The 20322-nt window shown below is 48.2% G+C and overlaps 1 protein-coding gene across 6 annotated transcripts in view; it reads right to left on the reverse strand.

The window, feature by feature from the left end:
* Positions 1-20322, reverse strand: part of FBRSL1 (fibrosin like 1) — a 1300479-nt gene that overhangs the window by 26186 nt on the left and 1253971 nt on the right. For all 6 annotated transcript variants that reach the window (XM_085635474.1, XM_085635477.1, XM_085635475.1 and 3 more), the window contains 3 exons: positions 7570-8008; positions 4428-4690; positions 1358-1518 (listed from right to left, as the gene is read on the reverse strand). In XM_085635474.1, coding sequence (XP_085491600.1) covers positions 1358-1518; positions 4428-4690; positions 7570-8008 — 863 coding nt within the window. The remainder of the gene's footprint in view (positions 1-1357; positions 1519-4427; positions 4691-7569; positions 8009-20322) is intronic.

The raw sequence follows: 20322 nt of genomic DNA on the forward strand, positions 1-20322 counted from the left end.
TTGGAATGTTGGAGCTCCGGGCTTCTACCAGCCATTATAAGCCTGGAGCGCTCCATTGTTTTCAATGGAGCTCCCAACATTCCAATGTTCTAATTACAAATAGCATCTTGATACTGTAGCCTACTTGTCTCACCAATGAGGAGAGATGCTCTCCTGGGGCAGTTGAAAGCCGCCAGTGATACTGAAGAAAGGACAAAGACATCTCCTGGCTCAGAACCAGCCGGGGAAGCATGATGGAGGCTGAACATTCTGCAATGCAAGACTAGACTTCGGATTCTTGTCTTCAGCAACTCCCTAAAACCTCTCTTCTCTCTGGATTTGAGAAAATAGAAGAACATGGGCTAGTGCCAAGGCAGCCACATGCGTCAATGGCCACAAAATGAGCCAGTGTGCCTGTCGAGGATCAGTCGGCTAAATGGGCTACTAAATTGTGACGTCCGATGCTGTAACAGGGCCCTGGACAGGGGCTACATAAACCCCAACGTGCCTAGGTGCACCAGGCTTCGGCCGAAGAATCTCTGACCACTTGTGGAAGGACTCTGAACAGGCCCACAGTGTTCAGAAGAGAGACAGGGGCAATACTGATCTGTATGAACACTGCTGGTGACGAGGCGCAGCTGGTGACGAGGCGCTGCTGGTGACGAGTCGCGCCTGGAAGATTGGATGGAGACCAAGCTGGCCTCAGGTGAGCCAGAGCCACCTGTAAGAAACCCTCACCCCCCTTCAGTAAGCACTGCCTACCTACGGCGGAAGGAGACTGTTAAAGACCCATGAGCTGGTGGCCCCACCATAACTTAAGAGCCACCAGCCTATCTGACCCCACTGAATGCTTTGGTTTGGGGCCACAAATGACACTTGTTTTTTAAAGTGCTGCAGCACAGCAAATCTACCGTGGCAAGTGCACAAAAAGGTAAATTATTAGCGATGGCTACGATCTCAAAGACTCAAGTGGAGGCCGGGCCTTCTCTGTACAGGGTGCAATCCTCTGCTGCAATTGTTCTTAAATGAGTTCACGCTTTACAAAAATGTTACTTTTGATCCAAGCCTGAGCATCCTCCCACCACCCTCTTAAGCAAGGTTGTCGGGTTCTCTCGACCGTAGTAATCTGGAATCTGAGCTGCAAGCCACCGGCACCCAGAAAGAACTGGCACGGCCATGTCTATTAAGTTGGGCAGGACTCCTCAACTCTCTCTGTGGTTTTTTGGCACTTTGTTCCTTCTGAAATCAAATATCTGACTGAGTGATCACAGCCATTCAGCAGCTTTTGGATAACAAACAGGACCAGAGCAACAAGCGGTGCAGACGGACAAGAAAGGTTGTGCATGAATGGCCCCAGAAGATCCCGAAAAGTTCTTACCTGGCACTCCCTGTTTCGGCAGGTCATGCTGTGGTGGTTCTCTACGTGAGGACTCATGGGCGGAGGTAAGAGCGATGCTTGAGACAAAGTGCCAATAAGGATCCCAGAATGAGGCTGGCAATACATGATTGGTTGGTTGAATGATATCAACAGACTGGTATCTAGAGAGAAGAGAGCACTGTGAGTCATTCCATCTCAAACCAAGCGCCGGGATTTACAATGTAAAAATGATATACTCAGTCATCATTTGCAGTGTTCCAATAATAACACTGCACACTTGTCTCACTACTGCTACGACACAATCAGAGCCCTGTTTTTATCTAAAGAGACAAGTTACCTGGACCCTTCCAACCCCAGATCAAGTATTTAAACCATATTAACAACCCCCCCCCCCCCAAACCACCCCTTCATCCTCAACAAGTGCATTACCCTCCACTCCACACCATGGACCTTCCCCTCAAACCAACACTGAACAGGTTCCTTTTAACACCACCATACATCTACACTGCCCAGTCACTCTGTAAGACAATTCTCAATCTTGAACCCACCATTCAAGTCCACCATTAACTACCCAAAGCTGTGAACGAAGAGACCCAACAGTTCAGCCCATCCATCTACTGCCAAAATCCACAGTGCACCCAACTTTAGCCCCCAACACTTAGTCCTCTCTTTTACTTCCATCATGTGTAGACTGACTTGCTAATGACCCCAAGTTGCCCACTCCTAAATCTGAGGTATTCACCCAGACCTGAACCACTCAACCCTTTCCTCATCCACCAAGTGTGCACTTTCCAGCTCTCCGAGCCACGACTCCTTGCCTCTACTCCAGCTCTCCACTTGTTTTTCATCTCCAACACATGCACAACTCAATCTCACATGTCAAGATCCGCGACTTCAACACACCACTTAACCAAACATACATCTTAACATGTCCTTTCCCCAATGCCTACCAAGAACTCCTTCCTTAACCCAACAACCACAAGCCTCAACACTTACATCCAAGATTCCCCACATCGACGTATGTCTCCATCCACAACGCGCACACCGTCCAACCCTCCACACCAAGAACTCCTCTCTCAAGCCAACAAACACACGCCTTCACACTTACATCCAACATTCCCCACATCGACGTATGTCTCCGTCTACCACACTCACACGGTCCAACCCTTCACACCAGAACTACTTCCTTGACCTAACAACCACACAACTTCACACTTACATCCAACATTCCCCACACCAATGTATGTCTCCATCCACTACACTCACACGGTCCAACTCTCCACACCAAGAACTCCTCCCTTCACCCAACAACCACACGACTTCACACTTACATCCAACATTCCCCACATCAACGAATGTCTCCATCCACAACGTTCACACCGTCCAACCCTCCACACCAAGAACTCCTCTCTAAACCCAACAAACACACGCCTTCACACTTCCATCCAACATTCCCCACATCAACATATGTCTCCATCCACAACGCGCACACTGTCCAACCCTCCACACCAAGAACTCCTTCCTTAACCCAACAAACACACGCCTTCACACTTCCATCCAACATTCCCCACATCGACGTATGTCTCCCTCCACAACGCGCACACCGTCTAACCCTCCACACCAAGAACTCCTCTCTAAACCCAACAAACACACGCCTTCACACTTACATCCAACATTCCCCACATCGACGTATGTCTCCGTCTACCACACTCACACGGTCCAACCCTTCACACCAGATCTACTTCCTTGACCTAACAACCACACAACTTCACACTTACATCCAACATTCTCCACACCAACGTAAGTCTCCATCCTCTACACTCACACGGTCCAACACTCCACACCAAGAACTCCTCCCTTAACCCAACAACCACACAACTTCACACTTACATCCAAGATTCTCCACCTCAATGTATGTCTCTATCCACAATATTCGCACGGTCAAACCCTCCACACCAAGAACTCTCCCTTTAACCCAAGAAGCACACGACTTCACACTTGTATCCAAGATGTCCCGACATCAACTTAGGTCTTCTTCGACAACACTCGAACAGTCCAACCCTCCACACCAAGAACTCTAACCCGAATCCCAAGAAAGACAACCCAGGTCCTCCCTCGGACAGCATTCGATGATTCATCTCCTGCCCCCATACAATCTCACCAAGAACTCTCCCTCAACGTAAAACCCACCAAAGCTATAGTCATCAATTCCACGTGCTACTTAAAAGGGGCCCCACACATCCTACTCTTGCTCATTCACAGGGCCCAGTTTGGACAACTAGGTGTGCCCGGATAAAGCCGACAACACCTGGTGTGGGATCACTGGCTTTCATACTCGGGTCCCTTCGAGCTTTGCCTCTTTTTACTGGCAGCGGCTAGTAGAGATGAAAGGCGCCCTTCTCTTACCTCTCCGATCCTTATGTTGAGGATGCCAAGCCTATGGTTTCTGGTTATTTCTGTGTGAGATCCATAAATGTACACTGAGACAATCTGGATTTGCTCAGGACCCTCCAATCTGCTGCCCTTTGTGCCTGTGACAGTCGATGTGCGCCGCTGGGCTACCCCATCCTCTGTCTGGCTTCCACTGTCATGCCAGGGGCACTAGGCCCGGTATTCATCACTCTTTGATCCCCCTTCCCTACACCTACGACACGTAGTATGGCACGATATGTTCCCCCATTTAAACTATTCAGCTTCAGCCTTTCTGTGGCTTGAGCTCGGAAACAATAGCAACCAGTTTGCTAGCGCTGTGAAGTGACTTAGTACCAAAAGCTAGCACTATGCAAAGCAAACACATAAATGAGCATGTTTAGATTGGCTCTCTCGCTGGTCTTCTGTCTGAAGTTGGGGATAACCAGAGTAGTATAGAGGGGTTCCCATTCCTCGCTATCCCACCAACCTCTCCATCGCCCCCCTTTCCTGATGGTAGCATCTTACCCCCTTTCCTGGTGGTAGCACCCCCCCCCCCCCCTTTTTCTGGAGGTAGCATCTTCTCCATTCCTGGTGGTAGCACACCCCCCCCACACACACACATTTTACAACCCCCCTGAAGCGAACAGAGGGCACCTACCTGAGTAACCAGGACCGGCTGGGTGACTTGGAATCACAAGGCTGTTGGTGGGCAACGCTGGTGGGGGTGGTAACGAGGGAGGGGTGGCAAACATGGCCGGATGGTGCTGGTTCTGCGTCCTGAGGGCAAAGTGCGAGGTAGCCAGGTTCGAGATGGAGAGGGGTAAGGCCGGGCCGGAGGGGTGGTGCTGGGAGATCTGGGGCGAGGGGGTCAAGTGCTTGGGCAGGCCGATGCTGGCGGCGCTGCTGGCGCTGCTGCTGCGACTGTAGGGGGCAAACACAGGAGAGAAACACACGAGTTAGTACCACCGACCGGGGCAACAAGCAACACACGGGCAGCCAGGGCAGGCTCACTAGATGGGCAGCACGATTCTCAGCCCACAACCAGCCATGCGGAAACAACAACAGACTGACACGCAGAAGTGCCTAAAGACTTAACCTCATACAGGGAGCTTTCTAGTGCCGTGATGCCCCTAGGGGATGAATCTCTGCGCTTTATAAATACAGTGAATAAATAAAATAAATAATTAGTGAAGGGGCTGGAAGAGATGGGCATGTGTAGGTCCACAGAAATAGATGGACGCTTCTGGGCCAGCTTGGCACTGTGGGAGGATAGGAGCGTCGTCTCCCCTCAGCAGCCTTCCTTTGGACTCAGAGGGCCTTTGCTTTCTGTAAGTATGGTACTCTATGATAAGAAATGAAGAAATGCGCCAAAAACTTGGCCAAACGAGTTTAGAGGTTACTCCCCAAGAAGTGTTGTTCCAAGACGGGGCATTCTTGAATGGGCTTGCACTGACCTAGAAACAATCCCGGCATCCTTTGGTCAGACGCCTGAAGGCTCGGAGGGGAGGGCTGTGCGAGTGTGGTAAGATGTCCTCAAAAGGGGAGATGTTAGGGGCCTTTTGACACTAACACTACTTCAAGTTCCGAGGCACCTGCAAATATTCAGAGATAGCGCTGGGAAGAAAGCGGCCACTGTCTAGCCACTATTGCGCTGGTAACAGACTCGTAGTAATCCCTCATGTACTGTGAGAGGTGAAACACACAGGAGGTAGATTTCATTCTCGAGATGCTCCCAGTTAAAGGAGAACCCCAGTCACCTAACCGGAGTCCTGGCCTCATCCTAGGCCTGAGAGGTCCAAATCTGAGATTAATGCCACCTTGTGCCAGCTCCTGGGTTTAAACAGGTTGCCTACTACCGCTGCCCACCTTGAGGTGCCAAAGGGTGCAGTGGCACAGCAAGGACGCCATGGGCCCTGAAGCAAGCAATGGAAAAGGGGTGGTGGACTCCTGCATCCTTTCACAACAAAACGGAGTGTGAAGGAACAGGAACTGTTCTGCTGCTGGGGCTGGTACACACAGGAAGTGATCATCAGCAGGACCTTACAAGCAAGGCAAACTGGGGGCGTGGCTGGGACTTCCAATACACGTGCTGTTCATGAGCACGTGACTGACCCTAACATGGCGGCAGGACAAGACAGAGCTCTTTCAACTCGATTTAAAGTCTCTAAAGGCAAATGGCACTATCCGTAGTTTGCAATACTTTATTAAAGAAAGGGAAAAAAAACACAAATCATTTGAACGTGTTCCTAACTGTGTTTTTTTTTACTTTAACATATTGGGAGGCAATAAAACCATAAAAATATGAACGCATTCAGAAACGTATATTAGTTTGTCACATGCAAAGCACACAAGCATTTCTGGATCATAATTAAGGCTCCCAGCTTCCGTGTTTACTGATTTTTACAGATGCCTAGAGACAGAAGACCAACAACCTTCCTGTCTTTATTAATCTTTAAATGTGGCTAAAAACGTTTGTTTTTGAGTGACTTTAAATGATGTCTTGCGGAATGGCAAGTAAAGGTCTTAAAATGAGATTTAAACAACTACAGACCTGCGCAAAGTCGACACTACAACGTGCGTGTTGCCATTTCAGGGCCTTCATTGATCCATGGCCGTTTATGTCATTGAAACTTGTCAGGTATTCAAGTGTGAGTGCACATTTAAAAGTTAAGTAATAGTTTCAGCTTCATTGTTTTTCCCAAAATAAATATGGAAGAACACAGACGCAAGCAGCAAAAAACAGAAAACCCCCCAAAAAACAACAGGAGGCCTTATAATATTCAGCAACATAATCACATTTCTTACAAGGATACTTCTGGTTTACACAATTATTTACATCAGACAAGTGTGCTGCGATACTAAGGCTACCCTGGCAGCATCACACCTCCTGGGGATGAGAGGCTTCAGTGGAAGGCCCGACAAAAAGATGCCCTGCACGTGCAGGGCCGGCCAAGCCTCTGGTACCTACAATCTCACCGGCAGGGGCAGCAGTACGCAAAAAGATGCGTTTTTAATGACTGTGGTTTCTCTTTCACTGCACAAATGTGACTTTGGAGCGTTGAAACAGGTAATGAGTTGACTTACACCCTGCTTGGCTGGGCAGACACAACGGAATCCCACAGAGGCGACGGGATTATGCGGTGTTGAAAACTCATGTACAGTACTGTTTGGCTCTCGAAATATTAACCCAATGAAGCGTTAAATGGCTTTCAACATACATATTTCTTCCCTGGACTGGCACAGGTTAAGACATTCTCCTTGACAAAGATACAAGCAGGGCCACTGGAACTCTGCGGCAGGAGAGGGCCACACGATGGGGCAGCGATGACCAAATTATGCAACAAAAACAGGCACATTATGCGTCATAATGTTGTACATGTGATAGTATAACTTCACGGTCACCCATGGTAACACTGTCTTAGCAGAGGGGTCCCCTCAGTAGTATCACTTTAACACTCACATGCATCAACAAGCAACTGAAAGGTGACCAGTCGACCTTTCTGAAGGGCCCTCCACTGTGCACCAACACGTGTTGCTGCATTTTTTTAAAACTTTTGATCCATTTGAGCTAGAAGTAATTTTTTGGTTCAAATCTGCTAATTATGCAGCAGATGATGGATCATGTGGCAAATTGATAACTATGCAAATAACGCCGCAGCATTGCATAATTCCAGTGGCCCCGGATACAAGTAAAAAGTGCCCATATGGGCCATTTTTACTGAGCCCAGTGTTTCCACCAAGTAAAAGATAGACAGCTCCTCCTATATGGAGTTGTGCGCATGCGCCTTCATCAGACCTACCTGATGTTCTGGAGTCCGTTATGTGGAAGCTGTTGATGATGGTGATGGTGAGGTTGGTAGCTGAGGTGAGGTGGGATGTGGGTGGGCAGCTGAGGTCTGAGTTCTGGAAGCAGCAGTTGAGTCTGTGGTTGTGACTGGGGTCGGGATTGGGGCCGGGACTGAGGGCGAGACTGAGGCCGGGAAAGTGGCCGGGGCTGAGGCTGTGGGGTTAATCGAGGCGGTGGAGCCGGGGCGGGGGCGGACGACTCCCTCACCAGCGGGCTAGCACTGGAGGTGGGGGCTGAGGAAGCAGAAGTCACAATGGCGGTCGCGACGGGCTGGGGGCTGTGCACCGGCAGCACAAAGCACACCTCCGTGCTGAGCTCCTGGCTGCGCTCTAGGCCCGACACCTTCGGGGAGAACGCAGCCTTCGCTTCTGGCTTTTCATCGATGAGCACCCCTGGAAAAAAACAAAAAACACAAACAAATGGTCAATTGAGTCTGTTACTCTTGCATTGACTGGACACAGTAGAAGCATTGCAGTTCCCAAATCAAAAGATGGAGAGATTTAAATTTAAAATGCGATAAAAGAAAATTGACTTTTATACTTCGCCCCTTTAAAAAAAAACAAATCAATATAGAACTACACAGACAACAGACCCATTAGAAGAGGTAAGACAGGGAGGTCATTATTCCCCAGGCCCTGTGCTTTTTGAGGGCCACACATGTTGAGTGCTGCAAATGTTTTTTGTAGCTTTGAAGGCAAAGCTCCCCCATTCATCAAAGATGATACAGCTAACAGGGTTGACTGCTAGATGGGACCAGGAGGCATACCGTCCCCATTTCCTTTTTGCCTGCAGGGCATTCTATTTTTTGGGAATGGATTCCCACATTATGAAGGTTTGTGCTTCCGTTTGTTGACCTAAGACCAGTACAAATTTCCAACATCTGATTGATACTAGATTGGAACTTGTCCCTTTCCTTCTGCTTTGCCAAAAGCAGAAAACAAATTTAAAACAAGCATTTGCAATGCATCGGTCTCGCCTTTGGGACCTTATATGTATTTAGCAAGCCTGGGTGCTGGAACATTTATTATTCTTTAATATGGAGGGAAAGTAAGCACGAAAGTGCCTGACACGACTGGTATGGGAACATATGGAGAGAAATAAGCTCTGTGAATGTGTGTGTAAGTGAAAACTGAGAGAATGGAGAGACAAAGAAGGAAGGAGAAAGAAGGGTGCGCGATTGTGTGTGAGTGAGAAAGTGTGTGACAGAGAGAAAGCAATTACGAAAGAGAAATAGAGAGAGTGTGAGAGTGTGTGTGACAGAGAGAGAAAGCAATAGCAAAAGAGAAATAGAGATAGTGTGTGTGTGTGTGTTTGTGGAGAGAGAGAGAGAGAAGGGGGCAGAGGCAATGCAACACATAGGAAGGGACAGACAAGATCCGAAGTCGGACAGCTACGACGGCTCTTCCTTGGCTCCGCCCACCCAAGGAGAGGTAACCCTCGGCACGGACAGACAGCTGCTGCGGTCATGAGCCCACTGCACTCCTGCTCGGGACACCCAGGCAAGCACCGTTACAGCAATGAACAGTCTGGTTTGTCTCTTTGCCAACTACAAGCACCGATGGCCTCCGATGTAATACACACATGACCCCAGCATCACGACAATGTTTGTGCATTTTATTTCACCCATCTAAGATGGTTAAAAAAAAGTATGTGAAAAAAGATTATCAAGCAGGCCAGTAGCAAGCAAAGAAAGAGTAAGTGTGCCTGAAAGCAAAGAATGTGGGCGGAGGGAGAAATAGCTGCCAATGAGCAGCGACGAACGAGAACAGGCAGATGACTGGCATAATTTTATGTACACCAAAAAACGCAGAGTGCACGGGAAAAGATGACGGTAAGCAACAGATGAGCTGAGGTAGGACAGCAATATGGAGTAAAAAGAGGGAGTAACAGATACTGAAGGGCAAAGACAATACAAGCTATGTTAACCAGGTTTTTAAAAGCGATCCTTTGAAAACAAAACATCAAAACAAAAATTAAACGGTGAGATTGGCAATTGTCCAAACACTCCGCTCTGACTTGTGTTGCCTGGCTGAACTGCTAAGGCACGGTCCGCTTTAAGGCACAGTCCGCTTTCACTTTCGTCCTTCGCGAAAGCTTTCTTATATTTATGGGGCCATGTGTTTGAAACACATGGCCCCATAAAGATAAGAAAGCTTTTACCACAAACGTAAACCAAGCGAGCCAGTCCAACTGGGATGGCTCTAAAAGAGAAAACTGTACGTCACTGGAAGCTCTTTTCCAATGGCTGGCCACCGTTTAGCATAAACGGTGACGCCAGCCAATGGAAATGAGGGGCGGGGCTTAAACCCCGCTAGTGAAATCTACCCTAACTCATTAAATCTCGCCATCGAGACTGCGCATGTCTGCGCAGCCTACGCCAGGCGAGACCTAAAAAGTGAAACACATATGCTCTGCGGCACCACCTGCAGGCTGGTTTTAGGCAAATGCCTAGCCTGCCTTCATCAAGATGCTGGCCCTGGCCCCGAGTCCTGATTAGTTCAAAAATACTTAGATCAAAGGACTTCGGTCCCCAGAACCACAAAGGGCAAACAAAGTCTAGACGCTACCCAAGTATTTATTCCTGTGACAACCCTGTCCAACATCACCTGACCGAAGTCATACAGGTACTCTGGGGGAAACAGGATCTCTGCCCCAAGGGAACTCGTAATATTTATTTTAAAACCCCAACCTGGGAGACCAGGAAGCAGCGCCTTGACTATCAGTTTATAATAATAAGGATTTGTTTTTCAATATAGCCTTCATACTGCACTTTTGCTGTTTACAGGTGCTGTAAATAAGAGAGATTAGTTGAGCAAAGGGATATTTGAATAAGAAATGCAACCTAAAAGTAATCGCACAAAGGGACGTTTGCCATCCAAAAGTCAACCTGATGCAATCAGACAAAGGTATTTTTGTAATCCAAAACTGAAGCAGACCTCACCGAACAGAGGGACATTCGAGAATCCAAAACCCAATCATACTTCAAACAAAGGAACATTCTGACTTCTAAAACCCAACCAGAGTCAGCTAACAAAGGGACATTCAAGAATCCAAAACTGAACTAGACTTCAAACAAAGGTACTTTCTGTCTTCTAAAAGCCAACCAGAGTCGGCTAACAAAGGGACATTCAAGAATCCAAAATTGAACTAGACTTCAAACAAAGGAACATTCAGTCTTCTAAAACCAACCAGAGTCACCTAACAAAGGGACATTCAAGAATCCAAAACCAACCTTACTTCAAACAAAGGAACGTTCTGACTTCTAAAACCCAACCGGAGTCAGCTAACAAAGGGACATTCAAGAATCCAAAACCAACCTTACTTCAAACAAAGGAACATTCTGTCTTCTAAAAACCCAACCAGAGTCCGCTAACAAAGGGACATTCAAGAATCCAAAACTGAACTAGACTTCAAACAAAGGAACATTCAGTCTTCTAAAACCAACCAGAGTCACCTAACAAAGGGACATTCAAGAATCCAAAACTGAACTGGACTTCAAACAGAGGAACATTCAGTCTTCTAAAACCAACCAGAGTCACCTAACAAAGGGACCTTCAAAGAATCCAAAACTGAACTGGACTTCAAACAAAGGAACTTTCTGTCTTCTAAAACCCAACCAGAGTCAGCTAACAAAGGGACCTTCTAAAACTAAGACATACTTCAAACAAAAACATTTTATATTCTAAAACCCAACCAGATGCCGCCTAACAAAAGGACATTCTTAAACCCAACCAGACTTCAAACAAAGGAACATTCTGCCCTTTAAAAACCCAGTCAGCTAACAAAGGGACATTCTAAAACCCAACAAGACTCCACTAAAGGAACATTCTATATTCTAAAACCCAATCAGACTTCAAACAAAGGAACATACTGTTTTCTAAAACCCAACCAGGCGTCAGCTAACAAAGGTACATTCACACATCCAAAGCTCAACCAGACTTCAAACAAAGGAACATTCAGTCTTCTAAAAACCACCAGACATCAACTAACAAAGGGACGTTCTAACACCCAACCAGATGTCACCCAGCAAAGGGGAATTCTGCCTTCCAACACTTAACCAGATGTCTTTGAACAGAGAGCTATTCTGCAATTTAGAACTCGCATGACAAAGATAGTAAACATGAGTTTTTCCCTTCCCCTGCATGGCCCTTTGGAGTAAGTCCACAAAGACAAACGTGTATCGAAGTCTCCCCCGCAGAACTTTAGATGCCAAGTGCCTCCTGCCCCCCTGTTTCCAGCACCTCCTCTGAACATCACCGCACTGCGCCTGGAAGAGCGGCTTCCACGCACCCACCCTCGCCCCATTGTTTTAAATGCTCGGTGTCCTACTAAATTTCACTTTATTGCATCTGAAGCATCCCGCAGCTCCCCTAATTACCCACCAGCCCTCATAGACAGGAGTACAGTAAAACGTGCATCTCAATGCATCCCAATTAATTTAAATTGATTGCCAATCTAGTCTTCCAATTAAATTCAATTTGCATCCGTCTGGTGTTCAATTAATTTCTATTACTGCCTCGGAGTCGGAGATGTCTCGGCGAGAACGGAGGGATGCTCCGCCGAACATCCCTGGAGGAAGGGAGGGAACCCTGTTTCAACCAACTCGTCAGCGAGAATACCCAACACCCCTAATCTCTGCCAATCCACATATAACCCTTGCTCCCCTCTCCACACTCCTGTTATTAGCATTATAATACTTGGGACCCTGTAATCTCTGCATAAACAGCATTCTCTAATTTCTTTATAATCAGCAACTTGTGACGCACCCAGTCAACAATTATAAAGAAAGGATGTCAGAACTGTACTTTTATAAGGTTATTACAGTCGTGTTCTGATGTCACAAAGCTTGCTGCCAGAGTTAGCAGCAGAGGCGAAAGGCAGGAGCGGCCATGGGGCAGGAGCGGCCATGGGGCAGGAGCGGCCATGGGGCACCTGTTTAAGCAAGGAAAACGGAAAATGGATTTTCTTTCTTCTGCTCTATTTTTTAGCTTACAATGACAAGCAGAAACGACATGTTTATTTTTTACACTCTTTAGTTAGCAAAAAACTAGAATCTTTCTGCATGTTTCCACACAATTTGAGCAAGTGCAGCCTTTCCTTATTTGAAAACGGATCTGCATTGAACTGTTCCTAATACCCGTCTGCAACAAATAACTAAGAGGTTTGTGATGGGTTTAATTTTGGAGGTTTTATTAATATTGTTCATGATTGCAAACAAGCTGCCTTTTTCATATGAAAGAGCAACGCACCAAGGTTTGAAGTGATTTGATGGAAAGGTGATGGTGTGACCATGTATTATATGGGATAAACTACCCCTTGGCGTACATGCATGCCACCTTGCAGTTCCCTAAATGTATAAAGGAACTTGGCCTCTGGCCTCGTTCCTCTATGTGTTTATGGAACTCCTCTTTGACTTGGAATATCCTTATGAAGTACGACAGGAGGTACTTTATCCCTTATATTATACATGGGAGCCCTCTAACGTGTTAAACACTGGTACTTATATCAACCTAGTTGTGACGTCCTAATCAGCATGTGATAACTTATGTATGACTAGCTCTGACGTACTGGGCAAAAACGTAGAACATGGCAGCTACCCGACGTCACAAGACCAATGCCAATCACGGAGACTGTGAAGCGAGCAAAAAGGACGTCCGCAAAACTTCAACAACCCTCATTTACAGTATTAGTGAGGCCGGTGGAAGTACTGTGAAGTTTTCAAGCTCCTTACATGTGAACTTAGCTTTCAGTTCACAGCTGTTAGCTAACATGGAGACAGGTAATGAACGAAAGCGTTGTCTTCGTTAGGACTGGCTTTAAATTGCAGCAGCTTCCATGAACATATTGTTAGCACTTCTAAAAAATATGCATAGACTTTCTGCCTAGAGGAGGATTCCTGTCTCGCCGAATGCCAAGAACTGTTTCATGTTTCTTTGCAGCTCCAGCGGAGTGCTTGTTGTGCCATCCGGGAACTACTATTTTACACTTTAAAAGTACTTTAAACCATCAGCAATTAAATTATTGATCTAATTTTATACTGTATACAATCATTTTTTTTTATTTTTATTACTGCCACATGCTTTTAATGTTTTATTTAAGACTCAAATGCAAGCCAGACCTACTAGCTTTGCCAATGTTTGTATATCTAGCTATTGAAATTTAGGTAGGCGTACAGTGTGCTTTCCCTGGCCCACCTCCTCCTCCCAAACGCAATACACCCCATCCAACAACTAGCTCTTCGCCTGAATTGCAAGCAAGAAAGAAGTGTGATTGCTGTGCCAACAAACGTGAGTGTCTCCGCATTTTGTGATATTAGGCTGTCCACTTCCTTTGAAAAAGCTGCGGCGTGTCGTGCGGCACTTTAAACGCACAAATAAAGCAAGCTGAACTTCACTCATTGTAACTTTTGCATTCACTCTGTGCTGCCACAACTGCAGACTGTATTGAGATGTGCATAAGAGTGCGGCTTATGCATTTATTCCATCTATCTGCACCCAGAACTCACCTTGCCTCAGAGTAAGCGAGGCAACGATTCAATTTGAGTTTGAAGGTGAGCGACACCATGCATTACTAAAAAATAATAGAACCAGCGGGAAAAGCACAATTCCCAGGAACTCCGGTAACTACTTTATAAAGGTATAAAGGCTCACAGTGTTCAAGAACAGGCATCATTTAGGAAGCCTCCATGAGCGTCAAATATGCTGCCTTGTAACAATCAATGAGATACGCGTTTCAACTTTCATATGGATGTACACTACGGACAAACAACCATAAACCAATAAACAGTTCCGGCTTCCTTGTGCAGCTCAGTGCAAGTGGAATAGTGAAGAAATAGTAAGGTGCACAGAAAACTAGCTACAGTTAGCAATGGTCACATGGATACAAATGAATAAAGCATCCAGACATGTATCAGTTCAGAAATACTGAAGTCTGACATTAAATAAGTGACCAGGACTGTAAACTGTTGGGGTTCGACCCAAAGATCTGCTTTGAAAAGGGTCTTCAGGGCAGAAACAGGTAGCAACCTGACTTGCTCGCGTGGAGCAAATGAATCGATCATTGTTGATTGTCTAAGAAGTGAACGGCCAGTGATTAGGAGAGATGGACTCGCTCTCATACGAGAAGGACAAAATGCATGCTAAGCACCCTTGGGCCCCTTATCAGATGTGACAACAGATAGCATGATAGGTACATACTACACCCTTGGAGAACCCACTCTACTGCATGGATGATGGGCTGGCTGCATGATGGGCCCCCATAGACCTCATGAATGGATAAAAGACTGCATGATGCAGACCTGTGCACATGTTTCCAGATATAGACAACAGAGTATGAAACACACCCGTTATGTGTGCCTGTTTCCAGGGGTCCAGGTACAACATGATTTCAACCCATCGGCCCGTTTTCAGACATGGGTGGGAGCCTGTCTGATATGGATCCGTGTGCCCTTTTCCAGGCATGGGTGACATGCTATCTGATATGCACTCATCAACCTGTTTCCAGCTATCCATGAGAAGAGTGCATGAAAGGGCCGGGGGTGCATGAAAGGACCGGGAGTGCATGAAAGGGCCGGGGGTGCATGGTGGCGACAATTCTATAATTTGAAAGCACATGAGGTGGTGAGCAGAGGCTGGGATTCAAACCTGGTTTCCCAGCTCAAGGGTCGGCAGTTCTATCCACCAGGCCAGTGTTTCTCAAGCTGTTGGCTGCTGGGGACCCCTGTTCAGTCATTACTGGAACCTGGGGACCCCCACTGAATCATTACTGCGTAAGCATTGTTGATGACTTGAACCGCAAAGCAATACACAAAAAATACAGAAAAAGGAATTCAAACAAATACACAAATGATGACCCATTTTATTTCATTCTCACATATATAAATAAAATTAAAACAAATAGAAAGGTTGGAGCTTTCCTGAGGCCACTCATCGTCCATACTATATAAATTTGTTAACATTATTTAATTTTGAAAGTAGTCGAGGACCCCCTGAGGAGGCTTCATGCACTCCCGGGGGTCCCTCCCAGGACCACAGGTTGAGAATCACTGCTCTAAACCACACCTCCTCCAGGAGACGTCATGCAGCAAACACAGAAATAGGACTGTAGTTTTGCAGGAAGTGCGTGGGCGTATGATGGATGTCACTGACAACACTCAGCAGCCACAAACAGAGGCGCAACTAGAGCCAAATTTCGGGGGGGGGGGGGGGGGGGGGGGGACTGAATCTTTAAGCAATAGGCAGAGTGGAGCTGCAGGGGCTCTTAGAAGGGGTGAAACAACAGCGAGGCCTCATTAACATGCAAATGGTCTTTTAAAGACCTGTGAAGTGCTCGGGTGCGGCTGCTTTTTTGCCCGGGAAGGTGTCTCATCCCGGGCTGCCACACACGGGGGGGGGGAGGGGGGGGGAGGGGGAGCTGTAGTCCTTTGAGTCCAATGGGTGTTGCGCCTGGCCACATACCACATCATAATGAGACAGTAGACTGTACTCTCCCTCAGAATTCCACTACACCGCTGTGTTTTTTTGTAAATACAATATCGTGTTTATAGTAGGTGTTTTGGTAGAGCTAAAGTAATTCACAGGCAGCAACTAAACCTTTTTAGAATCATAGTAGGTGATATATTTATGATTTACATGCTGCGTTTTCTTAGCTACAGGGTACTTGATATTTCTTTGTATACATTTGTCAGCATTAAGTAAGGTGACCACATTTTGAAAACCAGAGACCTGGACATTTCGCTAGAATAGAAGGAATGTGATTCATCCCAGCCGAGGGGCACAGACTGACCGCGCTCATCAACACAGGCGCTGAGGCACTGAGGAAATAAATTCAACCCAATTTTGAAACCCAGTAATATGCCTTTTAATTACATTGCTTTCTGATAAGAGCAGCTAACTGGTCCCGCCTGGGAAGACACAAAATCTGCCCACCCGCTGTTTTCGGTCGAACCTCTCTGAAAACAGACGAGATACAGGTTCCTAAATCTAGCAAACAGGTGGTGAAACAAGCATTGGCAAAACCAATAGTATTTGCCTATGCAAGATCTAGTGCCTTTGCCAATATATGTTTTAGACATGTAGAACAGCAGCACGCAAAGCTGTGCACCATGGCTTTAAGCAAAGAAAAGAAGTACCATAACCTGACCAGTGTTGTGTGTCATTACGCTTTTTTTCTTTACTTTAAGCCATGTTGCTCAGCAGAGCAGGCAGCTGTGCAAGATAACATTGTTTAAAGAAAAAAGCGCTGCTGTGCCCAGTATTGACCGCTTCATAGCACCTTTTCTTTCTTTAAGTCATGTTGTGAATCAGCCCACGCTGCTGCACAATATGTGTGATAAAGTGTGAGAAGCGCAACCAACACAAAGAAGATGTGGTAAAGGAGGGAGGGAGCAGCAACAACAGACAGCAGGATAAGGACAGGGGGGGGGAGCAACACGATGGAGGTGTGTGTGTGGGAGGGAGCAGCAACAACAGACAGCGGCATGAGGGCGTGGGGGGGAAGCAACACGATGGCGGTGTGTAGGAGGAGGGAGGAAGCAGCAACAACAGACAGAAGGAGGAATCGGGGAAAACAACACGAGGGAGGTGCCTGGGAGGAGGGAGGAAGCAGCAACAACAGACAGCAGGATGAGGACAGGGGGGGAAGCAACACGATGGAGGTGTGTGGGAGGGAGCAGCAACAACAGACAGCAGCATGAGGGCGTGGGGGAAGCAACACGAGGGAGGTGTGTGGGAGGGAGCAGCAACAACAGACAGCGGCATGAGGGCGTGGGGGGAAGCAACACGAGGGAGGTGTGTGGGAGGGAGCAGCAACAACAGACAGCGGCATGATGGAGGTGTGTGGGAGGGAGCAGCAACAACAGACAGCAGGATGAGGACGGGGGAAGCAACACGATGGAGGTGTGTGGGAGGGAGCAGCAACAACAGACAGCGGCATGAGGGCGTGGGGGGAAGCAACACGAGGGAGGTGTGTGGGAGGGAGCAGCAACAACAGACAGCGGCATGATGGAGGTGTGTGGGAGGGAGCAGCAACAACAGACAGCAGGATGAGGACGGGGGGAAGCAACACGATGGAGGTGTGTGGGAGGAAGCAGCAACAACAGACAGAAGGAGGAATCGGGGAAAGCAACACGATGGAGGTGCCTGGGAGGAGGGAGAGAGTAGCAACAACAGACAGTGGGAGGAGGGCATGGGGTAAACAACACGAGGGAGGTAAGCAAGACGAGGGAGGGGCCTGGGAGTGAGCAGCAACAACAGACAGTGGGAGGAGGGCATGGGGGTAAACAACACGAGGGGGTAAGCAACACGAGAGAGGTGCCTAGGAGGAGGGAGGAAGCAGCAACAACAGACAGTGGGAGGAGGGCATGGGGGTAAACAACACGAGGGGGGTAAGCAACACGAGGGAGGGGCCTGGGAGTGAGCAGCAACAACAAACAGCGGCAGGAGGACGCAGGGGGGAAACAACCCGAGGGAGGGAGCAACGCGAGGGAGGTGCCTGGGAGGTAGGAGGAAGCAGCAACAACAGACAGCGCAAGGAGGACGCGAGGGAAGCAACACGAGGGAGGTGCCTGGGAGGTAGGAGGAAGCAGCAACAACAGACAGTGGGATGTAGGCATGGAGGAAGCAACATGAGGGAGGTGTGGCAGATGAGGGAGGAAGCAGCAACAATAGATAGCGGGATGAGAACGCAGGGGAGGCAACACGAGGGAGGTGCGTGGAAGGAGGGAGGAAGCAGCAACAACAGAGCAGAAGGATGCAGGGGAAGCAACACGAAGGAGGTATCTAGGAGAGAGCAGCAACAACAGACAGCGGGAGGAGGGCATGGAGGTAAGCGACACGTGGGGGTAGCAACACGAGGGAGGTGCGTGGAAGGAGGGAGGAAGCAGCAACAACAGAGCAGAAGGATGCAGGGGAAGCAACACGAAGGAGGTATCTAGGAGAGAGCAGCAACAACAGACAGCGGGAGGAGGGCATGGAGGTAAGCGACACGTGGGGGTAGCAACACGAGGGAGGTGCGTGGAAGGAGGGAGGAAGCAGCAACAACAGAGCAGAAGGATGCAGGGGAAGCAACACGAAGGAGGTATCTGGGAGAGAGCAGCAACAACAGACAGCAGGAGGACGACGCGAGGGGGAAGCAACATGAGGGAGGTGCCTGGGAGGAGGGAGAGCGCAACAACAACAGACAGCAGGAGGAGGAGAACGCGGGGGAGAAACACGAGGACGGTGTGTCTGGGAGGAGAACGAGAGCAGCAACAACAGAGAACGGGAGGAGGGCATGGAGGTAAGTAACACGTGGGGGAGCAACATGAGGGAGGTGCCTAGGAGGAGGGAAGGAGCAGCAGCAACAGACAGCGGGAGGAGGACGTGGGGAAAAGCAACCAAAGGAGGTCCTGGGAGGAGGGAGAGAGCAGCAACAATAGACAGTGGGATGAGGATGAGGGTGGAAGCAACACGAGGGAGGTGCATGGAAGGAGGGAGGAAGCAGCAACAAGAGTCAGTGAGAGAAGGAATCAGGGGAAAGCAACACAAGGGAGGTGCCTCGGAGGAGGGAGAGAGCAGCAACAACAGACAGTGGGAGGCGGGCATGGGGGGTAAACAATACGAGGGGCGTAAACAACACGAGGGGGGTAAACAACACGAGGGAGGTGCCTGGGAGGAGGGATGGAGTAGCAACAACAAACAGCGGCAGGAGGACGCAGGGGGGGTAAGCAACACAAGGGAGGTGCCTAGGAGAAGGGAGGGGCCATCAACAAAAGAAAGCAGCTAAAAGCAATATGAGGGAGGGGCGATGGAGAGAGGCAGATTGTAGAGTGCCATGCACTCTCCCTGAGTGCATGTCACAAAGTTGATTTTTTTTTAAGTACCTGCAGGAGCGCGCTAGTAGTGGAAGGATACTGGAGGCAAACAGAAAGCTGTAATAAGTCCATGCGCCATGGCAGGGCCAAACACTGAAGCCAAAACAGGAAGGAGCTGAACAATAAGAAGCAAGAGTGACGTGGAAGCCAATCAATAGTAAGTAATGGCAAGTACTGCAGAGACAATTACACCAGAAAAAAAATAGGCATTAGACCTAAAAAAGAACACAAGTATTGGCAAAGCCAATAGGTCTGGATTTGATGGGTCAAGCACAGACTCAAGCATGCAGAAATAGTTTGTATATAATAGCGCATTAAAGCCAGACCCTTTGGCTTTGCCGATGCTGGTTAGATATGGATGAAAACTGCATGATGTGCAAAGGTGGGCCCGTTCCCTAGGAAGCACGGCTAACTTCATCACAGGAATGTTGGTCCTGCTGTTCTCAGGCATGGATGACAGGTTGCATGATATGCACCATTGGCTGGCTTCACCAGGATGCACCACTGACTTTGTCACATGGATCCTGGTCCTGCTGCTCCCAGGCACGGATGGTAGACTGCATGATATGCATCACTGGCCGTGTCCACCAGGATGCACGACTAACTAGATCACATAGGACCTGGTCCTTCTGCTCGCAGGCCTGGATGATGGAATGCAGGATGCACACCAATTGCCATGATCAACAGGATGCACGACTAACTACATCACATGGATCCTGGTCCTTCTGCCTGGATGATGGACTGCAGGATGCACACCACTGGCTGTGTTCACCAGGACAGAAGGCTAACATCCTCGCATAGATCCTGGTTCAGCTGCTCTCAGGCATGGATGGCGGACTGCATGATGTGCACCAC

This window comes from Triturus cristatus, chromosome 11 (assembly GCF_964204655.1).
Source record: "Triturus cristatus chromosome 11, aTriCri1.1, whole genome shotgun sequence".
NCBI classification, from domain to species: domain Eukaryota; kingdom Metazoa; phylum Chordata; class Amphibia; order Caudata; family Salamandridae; genus Triturus; species Triturus cristatus.